The 14154-nt window shown below is 40.5% G+C and overlaps 1 protein-coding gene across 1 annotated transcript in view; it reads left to right on the forward strand.

The window, feature by feature from the left end:
- Positions 1–14154, forward strand: part of ALG14 (ALG14, UDP-N-acetylglucosaminyltransferase subunit) — a gene marked incomplete at its 5' end in the record, with an annotated part of 20931 nt that overhangs the window by 5191 nt on the left and 1586 nt on the right. Inside the window, one exon of the mRNA XM_010136192.1 lies at positions 626–748. Within this exon, the coding sequence (XP_010134494.1) occupies positions 626–748 (123 nt within the window). The remainder of the gene's footprint in view (positions 1–625; positions 749–14154) is intronic.

Below are 14154 nucleotides of genomic sequence, written 5' to 3' on the forward strand. Positions count from 1 at the left end.
CAAAGCAAATTATTTCTTAAACTTTATTTTATTCAATGATAAGATGTTCTTTCCTGTTTCTTTGCACAAATATTTTGCATTTTGAGTATGCATCATGCGTATCTTTTGAATACTCGTTGAGTACTTATTTAAAGGATAGTGATAGTTGTTGTTACATCTTTAATAGTATGCACCGGACATTAACTGAGAAAGGTTGTTACTTTTTCTGCAGTGTAAATCCGTGAAGAATTTAAACAGGAGAGATACAGAAGAGAGTCAACGGGTTTGGACTGTGTGTAATCAGACCTAGACTTGTGTGTGGGTGACCACAAGGTGGGGCACTATGGTAACATACTGTGGGAGAAGCTGCTCTAGCTGAATTGTTTGTTAAGTTTGGAATGTTTTAAAGTAACATGAGAAGAGATTAAGAAATAGATATATAGTTCTAGCATTTTGTTTTACTTTATTGCCAGGAGCACTAAGCACGACACTGAACAAGGCATCTAAGAAAAGGTTCCATACCCAAACGTTTCCAAACTTGATTTAAAAATAAAAAAAGGTGGCACAAACAGGTCTAATAAAACTATAAAATGAGCGACAACATTCTTAGAAAAATACAAATTAAGCTTATCATCCTCTCTTCCAGTTCACCCTTGATCGCATTCCCCGAAGCCGTGAGGTCAGACAGTCTTGGACCTCCTCTGTGGTTACAACCCTGTACTCCATACTTTACTCCCTTCCTTTGACCTACAGACTGAAACCAGATTTGGTAGGTAAATTTTAACTTATTGAGAATTTGCTAGTCTGCATGAAAAAAGCATGTGGAATATCAAGACATTGCAGACTGTACCTCATACGTGTGCTTGGATTTACAGTTCACAGGAAAAGTATTTTTGCATGTAAAATTAAAGCTGAAAAATATAGCAGCAGTAGTCCGAGAAAGAGAGAACGGGTTGCACTGCTGGTAAATTAGAGTAGCAAATACCAGTTCCCCTTCTCAGAGTTTGCAGGTAACATCAGAGAGCGCGTCGCTCCCTTGTTAATTCTGGCAGAGCTAGCACAAACAAGGTTACAGGGTCTTGATAATATCTCTTCACGGTTGCAGCAGCACAAACTGTGCCTGAAAGCCTCGTTATCCTGTTGGCTGGTCTTGCTGCTGAAATAGTTTGACCAGTCTGGAATAGGCAGGTTCAGACCAGCAGAAATATATACAGATTCAGTTTCTTGTGCTTTTCAGCTACGGGGACTTTTCAGCTACATGCTTTATTTAGTCTTTGGCTGACTGACCTTAATTGTATCATCTAATGACAAAATCTTCGCTGCTAAAGCAGCAACTCCTCAGCACTGTAGTAACTTTTTCAAGATGTTCACAAAGCTGCCCTCTCATACTTATTACCAACATTCCATTAAAAATATTCCTCACACTTAATCAAGTCAGAAACATCCAGGGTTGTGATATTATAGAACTAAAACAGAGAGATCTAATTACTAAAGTTTTTTGTTAATGCAAGACTCAAAATGTAGTGCGCTGAACTCCCAGGTTTAAGTCTTACAATTCTTTAAGAGAAATTGCGATTAAAGCTGGCTTTTTGCTAGACTTGTTGTCATCTTAAGGAGTCAGTTATCCAAACCTGAGTTTTTTAAAAAAGCATTATTTTAGGAGAATTTCAAGTTAGTATTTTATGGGGCTTTAAATATTTTGATGAAATCTGTAAAAATTTGTGCAGTTACAAGATATTATTCATAATTTAGTAGCAGCATATTTACAGCCACAGAGGATGTTTGTAAGCAGACTTTTTTTAGCTTTCACTGCGAACTCTATGGCTGATTCTAAAGCGGGTCATATGTATTTGTGATACTTTGAATGTTTAGAGAAGCTGCTGTGAATCATTTATCTCATTGGCTTCAGTAATACTGGTCAGTTCCTATCAGATCAAAAGCAACTTGCTTGCTGGAGTTTTCAGAGTAGTTTAGAGAGCAGAACAACTGAAGCAGCTTTTTGCAGTTCTTGTTTTTCAGGCCTGTTCTGAAAATTGGACATAAGTTGGAGGGAGGAGGGGATGGCATACTATTGTTTTCACAGTGATTTTAATTTGGGGGTGGGGAATAGTAGAGGGATGTTTACATGAAGCGGATGGTGCAAACCTGAGTAACAAATATTTAGGAATCACTTTCAGTTAATATATATGGTTTTTTAAATTTATTATTGCAAAAGAAATTGACTGGAAGATCTCACTGTGTAGCTTAATGTATTACCAGAAGTGTCGACAGGGCACATCATAGGAAAAGAGCAAGAAGTTACCGATCATTCCATGGTTTATGTTTACAAAGGAATTTAAAGTGACAGTGGGATTTACGTGTAGAATTATTAGCAGCAGCACTGGAGTTGATAAACTATGATAAACTGTCAAAAGCCTAACGCTTTTGAAAAAACACTTGTCCTTTTAAAATTAAGGATACATTTTAGCACAGCCTTTAAGCCCTTTGTAGTGTGGTCAAACTGCTACCCAGAGGCCTTAAACGTGATGAGAGAGGTGCTGGAGGGGAGGGAATTCCCAAACATTTTTTTTTGCCAGGTACCATTGTCAACCACAATAGTAGCTGGTCCTGCCACTAGCAGGAGCATCTCTAGCATTATGCTGAATCATATACCACTTGAAAGCCGCTTGCACACTGCATTTCTTAGTTCAAGAATTCTGTAAAATACAGTAAATCAGAGAGCTGTGAAGATTCTAAAGCACTTATCAAAGGAGAGCAGTTCAGGGATTAAAATGCCTTACATGCCAGTGAAAAGATTGTGTAGTAGGTGGAACAACTGGTAGTATTTAATTGCCTTTAGAAGAAAATGTGGTGAATTGCAACTCTCCCTACCCTTGGCAAAATGTAGTGCGTAGTAGCTTAAAGAACTAGAGAGGGTGGGACACACACTGGTGTTCACAGGACTCATCTATAACTTTGTCATGCAAGTCAACACCCAAATTTAGAAACAAGCACGGTATTACATCGTGCTGATGTACATTTTCTGTCAAGGCAACTGGTTTTGTTTAACAGCAAGGAGAGAGAACTTTGGATTGCTTCTAAGTGTTTTGTACATACGAGTGATCCCCAAAGCCCTACACTCGCTTTTAGGCTTGTCAGAAGTGTGCATTACATTTGAAGGAATGACTGAAGTCATCTCCAGATACCCGAAAGTTAGAGAAAAGCAGAAATATTGCAGTTTTCAAGGAATGCAGGACACGAGAAATACTGCAAAGGGGGTCTGAAACCACTGGGTGCACAAAGGCAAGATTTGGAGCAGCTAGGCTTATGTTGGCATAACAAGCAGATCTGTGGAGCTGAAATAGCTGTAAAGAGTAAGCAGCAAACCTGGCTGCACAGGAGTTACTTTATATGTACTAATTCACATGAGCACTGTGTCCCCTTTGTATCTCGCACTGATCTTCTGGCAAAGCTTCTTAGTTTACGTCACACGAGAAAGCAGTTCCATCTAACCCTTCTTCAAGATAGTGACTTCAGAAAGAACTGAAGAGCTTCCAAGAGACCTTAGCAGGTCTTGCAGGACTTGACCCACACTTGAAATGGGCTCCCAGAGAGTTCAAGAAATGTAAAAGTTAGCGTAGTTTTTCAGTTTGAGATCATCTTCAAGGGACCCATTTCAGAGTTATGAACATCTGCGCTCTGCAAAGTTAAGTCCCTTTAGAGATATTAAACCAAGTAACAAAATTAAGATGTCAGAAGTGATGATCAGCTTGTGTTCCTATAGCCAGGAATTATAGAAATATAGGTGTGTCTGAGTTTTGCAAGCTCGTGTATGCTGGGTAGTTTTTACAACACATCAGCCTTAGAAAGACTTCCTACGCAAAGGCCTGAAATTCCAGGAAAGCAAGGCTTATGCCAGCACACTCTGCCCACACCTTCCTTCCCCATAAAAGCTTTTAAAAGCGTTCATCGGCGGCAGATGGATTTAATATGCAGTCATAGCCTCAAAGACTGCAAATGCCTACCATGAAAACAGGCAGCTGATCAGAAAAGAGAGGCTTGTGTTGACTTCCTTGAGAGAAAGCCTGAGAAGAAGCATAATACCAGAATAAGATGATAGAAGATCTACCATCTAGGGAAGTTTGCAAATACTTTCTAGCTACAGAAAATTAGACAAGCTGAACAGAGATATTTTTCTCAACAACAGAGAAAGTTACTGAATTTTACTTGGACTATTTGATGTCCAAGAAGGAATAAACCAACGTTACAGCTTTCCTATAATATGCTTGAAGTCCATTAGTAGGTGCAAGTTCAGAGGAAACCAATCTTCAGTTCTCTTGCTGCTTATAGAATTATTGTCTTTGTCTGGGGCAGTTTGCCAGCCCTGAAACCAGGTCTTCAGATGATCTAGCCATTCCAGTCATTCTGGCACACCTGAAATTCAGACTGAAAACTAAGGATATGCACGCACCAGACGCCAGAAAGCTGAGCAGAGATTTCATCCAGTCCTTGTTTTCAGCTGTAGGTGAGCTATGTAATTGGGTCAGCGATTTGCTCTCCTTTAATGACATTAAATTTCACCTAGAATTGTGCAGAAATGCTGCATAAAGTTCCATTCGTTAGTAGGCTGTGCATGCTGGACCCTTAAGACCAGAATTTTTTTTGCTTTTCTGGGGACACTTCTCAGCAGTTCCTACTGCCTCGGTGCTCTGCAGAGCCCGAAATAAGCAGGTATTTTCAGATCACTGCTGTGTGGAAAAACCTGGGTTAAGTCAGGCAGAGAAGGCAGTCCTTCCGCGTTAGGTCCTCCTTCCCGTGGGAAGTCTGTAGTAAGAAGTTTACATTTGCACAGCAAGTACAACAAGCTCTGCCGTCTCCCTCCCCACTCCCCACGAGCTGTCAGTTGAATGAGTCTCTCCATTTTAAACTTCTTTCTAGAAGCCTGAAACCTGCACAGCTGATTGTGCTTCTAGCAGTCAACTGATCTTTTTTTTTTATGACTGCACATCCCATCACACATGCCTGGTCCACTGACTGGTTAAATTCACTACAGCCAGCTTCTAGAGTTGTTACAGAAGTGTTCACACAGTAAGCAATATGAAAGGAGATCATTATTTCATCTAGCTAAGATTTTCCATTCTTTGTACCCTGCCCAAAATGTCTTAAGTTTGTAGCACTTTAACAAATTACTATGACAAATAGTAAGTTATTGTCCCTTACACGACAGTTCTTATTAGAACTTTGTGGAAAGCTACAAGATCTGGGTGGTGACATTCTTTCCTCTATTCACTTCGTAACAAGTGAACTTTGTATAATGCAGTAGTAAGTCTATCTGGTGCATTCTTTCGGACACTGGATCTTCCCCCACTATTCATAATTCTTTTGGACCAGATGGAGAGTATGTCTGACCTACTATTGTTCTAGGATCAAAACAGTCAAAATAAGCAAGAGTACAAACATCAGATTAAGACCTTCAGTGATACAAATCATATAGCCAAAAAAAGGAAACAAAGTTAAACCATCCAAATTTGTGTTTAACTTCTTAACATTAATGAAAATAAGAGTCTTATTCACGCCTCCTTTATCTTGTGTGCTGCATATAGCTACCCTGCAGCCACAACGCAGAATTACCCTCTGCCGTGCCCAGATAAACATCTAAAGCTATTCAAACTAGTTAGGCTGTAGCTCTGCTCTCTCTGTGACTGCCAGTTAGACATGCCTATAGATACTACATTTCAGAGGGAGGGTAGAAGAAAAGGTGAGCTGAGAGCTTAGCTTAAGTAGAGTTTAAACTAAAGACCGATCTGTCTTCACTCGTCAGCTGTCGGGTTCCTTGTGAACCCAATGACCAGCGTGGTCCCACTTCCACATACGTTAGAAAGGATGGTTTCCAGTGAACAGCCTTGCTACACCTGACCACTGAACCAGGCCACTGGTATGCAGAGGCAGACTGCTAACACCTCTAGGTTTTGCACGATGAAGACATTTCAGGCACGTATTTGATATGGATTCTTGCTATACCAACCGCAGTGATTAGGCAATAGCTTCAAAGATGTTTTTACACATGTAAAATATCTCCTGAAATATCTCCTGAAATGATGCTTTCAAGTTCTAGTAAAATGAATGCTTGGCTAAGGAAAGATACATCAAGATTTGCATTTAAGGGCTCATTTTAGGACATTGTTAGTAATATGTATGACTATATTGAACAGTCTTTGCATTTAATTTCTCCTTCCCTTTCGAGCAGAAGGGAGGCTTCTATAATAAGTGGTACTTTTTGATATCAGGAGTTGAGATAAGCCCTTATTTTTAAATAGGCTTTAGAAGTTTAGGTGGTAGTCAGGATCAGGCTCAGCCAAGGTGACACTTAGAACAAGAGCTGGATGAAAGACAGCTAGTACCTAGTGTTTGTAGCAACAGAGGTAGTTTAGTAACTACCATTTCATTCACTCAGCAAAGGCCTTTTACTGAATTGTTTTATGACCAACTTTTTCATCCACATAAAGTCAAATTTGCTTTACTTCCTGCTAATTTATCAGCAGCAATAAGGCACAGACCCTCTCCACAGTCATGTAGGTAGGGTAGGGAGTTAGCTTGTTTCTCCAGCCTGCATCTGCCTTGGTAATCTTGTTCTTTTTTTAACCAACCTTCTCTCCACCTCCCTGTTTCTCACAAGACTCACTGGTGCCACTATTTCTTGACACAAACTTATGGTAGAAATCATATTTGGTTGGCTCCACTGATGCTGTGGATGTTAATTTAATCTTTTAATAACCAACACTAATGTTCCCGCAGACTTGAGAATTAGTACCACTTTCACACCTGTCATTTATTATTATTTTCAGTTGATTGGTTCTGTGTTTCTCATTTTATATTTGGCAGCTAGCCTGGGTATTATGCTGAGTTCACATGTCCCTTTCTGCTTCCCATACCTACAGAAGCATCATATATATGGATGGAAACTACCACTCCAAAGACCTTTTAATTTCAGTAACAGACCTGCCACCTTTCACCTGAAATACAGGACAGTTCAGTAGGGTGCCTAAGGTTAGCTTCGTTTAAAAAAAAAATAGAGAAAAAAGAAAAAGTCAGTCAAGCCTGCATGTTTCTTTGTGTCTCCAAATCTAGATTCTCAAACTTTCCTCACTAAGCTGTTGCCTAACTTCTGAGGCTCTTAATGACCCCAGTTATCTTTGTTTTCATCAGTAAAGCCCCTAGGCATACCCAGAAACAGACCTGAGCTAAGCCTTTGCAGTGTCAAACAGCCACATGCATAGCTGAACTCCTGAGCTATGCTGAGATCCAGAAACTAGGAGCTTCCTTCACTACTTTGCATGTGGACGCTGATCCAAATCACGTCTTCCTTTGTCTCTTGCCCCTGAGGACACTGGGCTGGTAACTCTGGGTCAGGCCACTAAGAGCCTGTAAGGCAGAAGTGACAATGCCTAGCATTGTTACAATTAAATCATCTTGTTAAATCAGGTTCCTGGAGGTTTTGTGGAAGCTCGCCTTTTCTCCCATAACAAAATACACTTAGCATGATCTCCCCAAGCTTTTGTAAAGGGAGAGCTCAGGAAATGAGGAAGTTGGTGATGCTTCCGAACGTACTGCCTTCTGTGAAGAAAATAATACTCAGAAAAAAGGTAGGGTACATTAGAAACCCAGCTGCACAGTGTGATAATTTAAGTCCTTGCTCTTCCACTTTTCCTCATTCTGGCATTCACTGATCTTATTTACCCTGGTTAGTTAATCTGCCTGTAGGAGCACACATCTCTCTGCTTGTTTTGAGGAGCACCTCATCTACTGTATATGATAAAAACAATGGGAACCATACCAAAAAGATCCACAGAAGTGGACTACAAATGTCTTCATGAAAATGCTGCAAGTTGTAGCTGCCAACCAGCCTGAACACAAGCTGTTGCTGTAGAACACTGCAACTGTCTTTTTGCACCCCCGATTATTCAAACAGCAAATAGGGTGTGAAGCTTTAGCTGGTTTTATGTACAGGTTGTGGTGGGAAGTGGATAAGATCTTCACTCTTCAAAAAGAATAAGCCATTAGGTAGTTTATGACGTTTATATTGTTCAAACAGAACCTGAAATTCTTCTTTCTCCCCACCAATAGCAATAATAAAGAATTGTTGCAAAAGGTTCCTGCCTTTTTTTTAAAAAAAAAAAACAAACCTTTAAAAATATTACCAATTCTAAGCTAGTTTTCTCAAGGTTCAAAACTTGAGTTTTCAGACATGCTAAAGAGCTAGACCAGCAAAAGCTTTAACAAGAACTCTGTCTCCCACACACTGAAGTATTTGAGCCAAAGAGAAATCCCTTTCTGTCTTAAATTCTCAGATTTCTCTCGGTTTTAGAATTACCAAATAAATTTGTATTTCCTAGAAGAGATCTTATTTCTATCATAACTGCTTCACCTCCCTGTAGGTGAACAGTGTATATCTGAAACCTTTTAGAGTTACAAATTTATGAAAAAAGTAACAATTTTCCTCTGTTTGCCATCCAGGCTGAAGTTGCCAAAGTTACTGGCAGAAAATGATACTTAATGGATATGGCCTGCTATGACTGAAAATAGCACATGTATTTTATCTTATTCTCAGAGTATGCTACTGAATGAAAACACACACTAATAAAAGCAATACTCTCTGTACCTGGAGATCTTCACTGAGAAGGATATGCAGGAATTTTGAGGCATCCTCTCTGAGGAGTAAATCATTGTTTTCCTGATGGTATAGTAGAAATATTGATGTGAGAGAAACTAAGTGCTGTGCCCCAAATCCTACGGGGAGTCCACAGTGGAGCTGTGAGTACAGCCTGGGTTTGCTAATCCTCCAGGCTCACATCTCAGTCATGTGCTCCTAAGGTAACAATAGTCACAATAAAAATTTGAAATATTTGGTCACTGATGCTTTTGCTAGTTTAATTTTACAGCTGGAGCATCTCCAATATTAAGAAAGCAGGTCCCACAGCTGCAGGGCTGTAACGCTTGCAGTTGTGTTTCCCACAGACGCGGGGGCTGTTGGGGATACACTGAGCAGTCAGTGGAACCAGGTCCTGGGCAATCGTGGGTCAGGAAATGGGAACAGCCAAGACCTAGAAGCCGGATTAGAGCTGCCTTTGTGGTAGCACTCAGTACTTCTGCAGGTGAAGGAAAAAAATGTTCAGCTGGATACTTCACCTTACAGGGCATTAGTACGAAGTTTTCAAACCAGTAAGGTAATACTAAAACCAAGCAAGGGCTGATGAGCTCGTGAGATGCTGTAATTTACACAGCGGCAAACAAAAAAACCCCCACACTAACAAAAACATTTGTTATTCCACTCTGAAATCCCAATGGGCAATAGAATCCTGAAACATCAAGACCCCTAGATCCTACCCAATGAATGCAGGAATCCAAAATTAGCCCTAACTTTAAAAATGAGTATGTTATGATGGCTTTTTTTGTTTGCTTTCCTTTCAGTATCCAAGGACCTCCAGTTAACTTCCACTAAATGTGATTGGTCAGTTTTCCTATAACTGGAATCATTCTCTGCTCCATTTCTCTTGTTTCTGAAGGATCCTTCAGGTTATTTTACAGTCAGATTTGTAGCTTCGTGAAGGAGGCTTTCTCTGTGTCAAGACAGCGTCTTCTGCCCCGTTAATTTTCTGAAGTTGTAGTTCACAAGTAGTTGACAAGTAGTTCACAAGTCGTTGACTTGTGGTTATTGTTACTTCTGCTACCTTTGTGAAAGGTTTATTATTTTTGTCTGCCATTATTTCTAGAGTTTCATAAAGCTGATTTTTGTAAGGTTTCCGTGTATTGTAATTTGCTATGGCACTTCTGGTTTGGGTGATTTTTTTGTCGTGCAAGTCCAGCTACCAACAACACAACATTTGGGCATTTGTCATCATCTAAGAACATGCAATGAAAATAAAAATATGTAACACATGGATTACAATCCCTTTAGCTGCTTTCTCTAATTGGTGCCTTTCCTCACTGACCTTTGAAAACTCATTCCAAAGCCAGAATTCGCTTTACCTGGCAAGGTAGAAACTTTTCAAACTTGGTACAAATCAGGAAGCTTTCTGCTGAAAGTCTCTTTGGCTGAGGAGTGTTGTCAGATCTGTAGATGGTCTAAGCTGTTCATCACAGCTGAGTGAGGTTGGTTTATGCTCCTCCTTTGTCTTGATAGGAGAATTAAGGCATTTGTTTTGGGTTTGGGTTTTTTGTTGTTTTTAAGTGAAGCCTTATTTGTAAGCAGGCAAGCTTTTTTCTTCATTCCTTTCTGTCAGAGTATGGCAGTATGGTCATGTTTTAAAACTCCATTTTATTCTGTGCTAAAGTCTTTTCTTTTTGAATTGTAATTCAAACTGGCTTCCCACTTCCTCTCTTCCATGTTTTCTTCTTTTTTTTCCCCTTTGCTTTTCCTTTGAATTCCTTAAAATATCAGGAACAGCTATTCAAATTTCCTTACCTTTTCTGACGAACCTCAAAGATACCTTCTGGGCTTTCCCATCTTAAGAGACTGAACAGTTACTTTTTGTTCCCAAATGTTAAATAGCCATTGAAATTTATCAACAAAAGCTGCGTTCTAGCAGTCCAGCAAAAACACAAACAAAATAAAGTTGTTAATAAATTGCTGCTTTTAGGCCCACATTTGTTCCTGAGAAGCAGAAAATACCTAACTGGGTTTTTTCCTCCCTACAGTGTTAAAAAGTACATCTGTTGACTTGCATAGGTGTACAAAAATCACGCAGTTAATCCAGCCTGGGTCAGTTTTGTATCGCTCCACTTGCCTTTGCCTCTTTTCATTCTCTATCACCATCACCCACCCCTTCCTTTATTCTTACCTCCAGTTGTTTAGCACTGTGGGGAAAGCAGCATTACCAGGACTAAGGAGACCTGAGCCTCCTGAACATACTCCAGGAGGGAGGTCAGTAGCTGCCAAGCAGCACAGTCTTTGGTTCACACGAGTGCATCACCCTGCAGCAGCAACCAACATCCCCACACCATAAGCCTGCCCAGCCCCAGTGAGCTGGGCAGTTTTTCTGCTCTCGTCCAGGTGGCAAAGGCCCTCTCTGTGACCATCATTAAGGAGAACAGCAGGTGGTGACAGTTTCTTATGCAAAGCAAATCTCTCATTAGTTTTCCATTTACTGCTAAGTTAGGGGGACTTAAGTTGTCCTTCCTTTGATCATTGTCATTTGGAAATATAAGCAGTGCTCAATTACTTGTTCATTAAAGTTATACAGCAAATGTATGTTTACATATTTATGAGAAAAACTGCAAGTTTTCTGCTTTGCTCATTTTCGGTGTAAGCACTGGCCTGACATTTAATCCCGGTGAAGCTGTGAGCTGTGCTTTCAGTGTTCTAGCTGGTAAATGTCACTCTGCTACAGTGCTGCATTCACAAACTCCAAAGCAGCTTTTGTCAGCAGTGGTGCCATGTGCCAGTGTTCCCAGTGTGCCAGACTGCTGGCTTAGCTTGTTTTCTTTCAACAGCTGTAGAAAATATCTGAAGCAGAAAGGCAAAAACTGCTCCATTTTTATATGAAAGTGATTAATATGAAAATAGATTTATAGAGAGTGTTGCTAAGTATAAATGTTGTATTCTGATCTTTTACTTTAACCGCTGCTAATATACAGATCGATTAGTTTATCGTGCTGTTTAAAAGTCTGGTTGCATTGAATTGCTAGAGGATTTTAGTATGTAGGGTTTAGTTTATAGGCCTAGCTGTGAAGCCAGGCAGCCAGTGAGCCAATTTAAAAGGACATTTCTATGCATTAGAGCGAATGTAACTGGAGTGGAGAGCAGCACTAGCTTCTGGAATGATCCCTCCAGGACATTTCTCTGCATTAGAGCGAATGTAACTGGAGTAGAGAGCAGCACTAGCTTCTGGAATGATCCCTCACACCTTATTGGCAGCGAAGTTTGATAGCCCAGTGACCAAGAAAATCCTTGGGCAGTTGCAGTTCAAGAGGTCGCAAAGATGATACAAAAATTGGCTTTGGCCCCTTCTTTCCCCCTTTCTGCTGCCTCTTCAAGGAAGGCTGAACCAAATAAACTAGAGATATTCAGAGACATATCTCATGCAACACAAATATTTTACAGGCAGCCTTGTAGCTGAAGTAAATAGATACTGAAATGCCGGTTGACCTTGTAGTTGCCCTGGTCCTTTCTTGCGCAATAGTTGCCTGCTTATTCTCCACAGCATACTAATGATTGCACTGGATTCCTTGAGAGATACTTGTATTCTGCTAGAGGGAAGAACAAAAGCCTTCATCTTTTCAAGGTGGAAGACATCAATCATTCTCCAAAATTTACTTTTGAGCAGTGTTTCGAAATTCACTAGTAGGACAGCTCATCTTCTCTCACATGTTTAAGGGAGGCTGTAGGTGATGCAGCTCCTTTCCACCATCAACAAATGTGTACTCTGGCAGGAGCTGAACAGCAGCATTTCTAGTGTATAGATTTCACATTCTTTGTAATACCCATACTTGTTTTCTCAGAAGCTTCCCCTGTATCCCTTGATGAGTGTATGCTGTTGGATTCCAAGCAGCAGGAACGCTGGTCTCCCTTCCTGCTGGCAGTGTTCGAGGGAGTAAGTAGCACTGGTCAGACCAGATTTTTGGAGAGGAATTGCCACTCCAACATGTGAGCAACTGCACCACTTCTGGGTACGACACGTCTCCAGACACGCGCTGAAGGTTAACTGAAGGTTAATTTTTAATGATCAGACAGATTGATTAGTAGTTCTGACTTACAGATCATGACCCCAAATTCAGATAGGGATCTATTTGTCTGTTGGCTTCAGCAGGTTTATTCCAGAATCTCTTTCAGGGAACAATTCCTAAACATAAGCATTTTGGAGTAGGAAGATCTATAGTCACAGTATTTTATAGGCATTTTGCCTACAGAGACTCTATAGAGCCACATGTGCTTTGTCTTGTTTGAACCAATATGTGTGGAAGGGGAAGGAAAGGAGTTATCATCAGATCACTTTTTTTAGATGCCAAGTCCATAATTTTCCTGGTCTGTTCTCCTGCATGGAAGTACTTTTCCATGAATCAAGGGGCATCTGAGAAGCAGCTTATAAACAGTCAGTAGAATGTATAAATTGAGTCCATTGTATCAACACCTGGATATAGTAAAGGGATTTTGTTATGAGTTTAATTTTTGTTAACCCTTTTCTGGTTTCCACAGTGGTAAAGTAATAACAGCAACTCAGTGTGGCCTTTAGAGCTACGTATAGATTCTCAAAATGACTCATTTACTATCATTGCATTACATAATCTTTTAAGAGTACACTTAATTTGGAATTCATCCTAGCATTTACCTTTGTGTGTGCATCTAGATGCAAGAATACCAAAAGGAGTTGCTAGCCAAGTTTAATAAAGGGGGGAAGGAGGATGAAGGGTATGGCATAGTGGCTTGATAAAGACCACGATTGTAGTTATTCAGATTTTTATAAAAATCTGTTGTGCAATTCACAGCTTCCGGGCTGAGGAGAATGTTGTGATGTCTACCTGACCGAAATCATATCTGCCATTGGCGTTTTTTGTGTCAGACAGTGGAAAGTCAGGGACCAACGTGGAACTCCCCTTGCTTTAGACAGCTGGGTTGAGCTTTCATAGTAGATGGAGGCTGAAGGAGTGCAGAGCCCATAGGAGTTCAGAAGGAAGACGGGTGGAATGGTGCTTCAGAATAGGGATGCAGAGGGAGATGAATGCTAGAGGTCACAAAGATAACCAGGGAAGAGAGGGTGGATGGGAGACATCTGAGGGCTGGGCAGAGAAACCTTGAAATGGAAGGCACTAAGGAAAGGACAGGAGAGAGGACTGTCATGCAACAGCAAGATGGCTTGGGGAGCAGTGAAGGTGAGACAGTATTTCTACTCCAGGTAGCTCTACTAAAAAAAAGGGAAGGTGGAGTTTCTGTTTAGCAATAGTGCACATTTTTAGTCGTTCTCTTAAAGCTGCATTTTGAACCTGGAATCACTAGTCAGACCGAATAGTCAACTCACCAAAAAAAAAAAAGTAAATAACTTCTTTGTACTGCTTTGCTGCTTCTTTTGCACTCCTCTGAAACGACCAGGTTCTGCAGCAGGGACCCTGCTGGGTTTTGCCTGCAAACACGGATCTTCATTCTCAGCAGACTGTAGAGTAGGTTTTAAAAGTCCAAGCATGGATCTACTTGAAATCGGGTTC

This window comes from Buceros rhinoceros, unplaced genomic scaffold (genome assembly GCF_000710305.1).
Source record: "Buceros rhinoceros silvestris isolate BGI_N320 unplaced genomic scaffold, ASM71030v1 scaffold5240, whole genome shotgun sequence".
NCBI lineage: Eukaryota > Metazoa > Chordata > Aves > Bucerotiformes > Bucerotidae > Buceros > Buceros rhinoceros.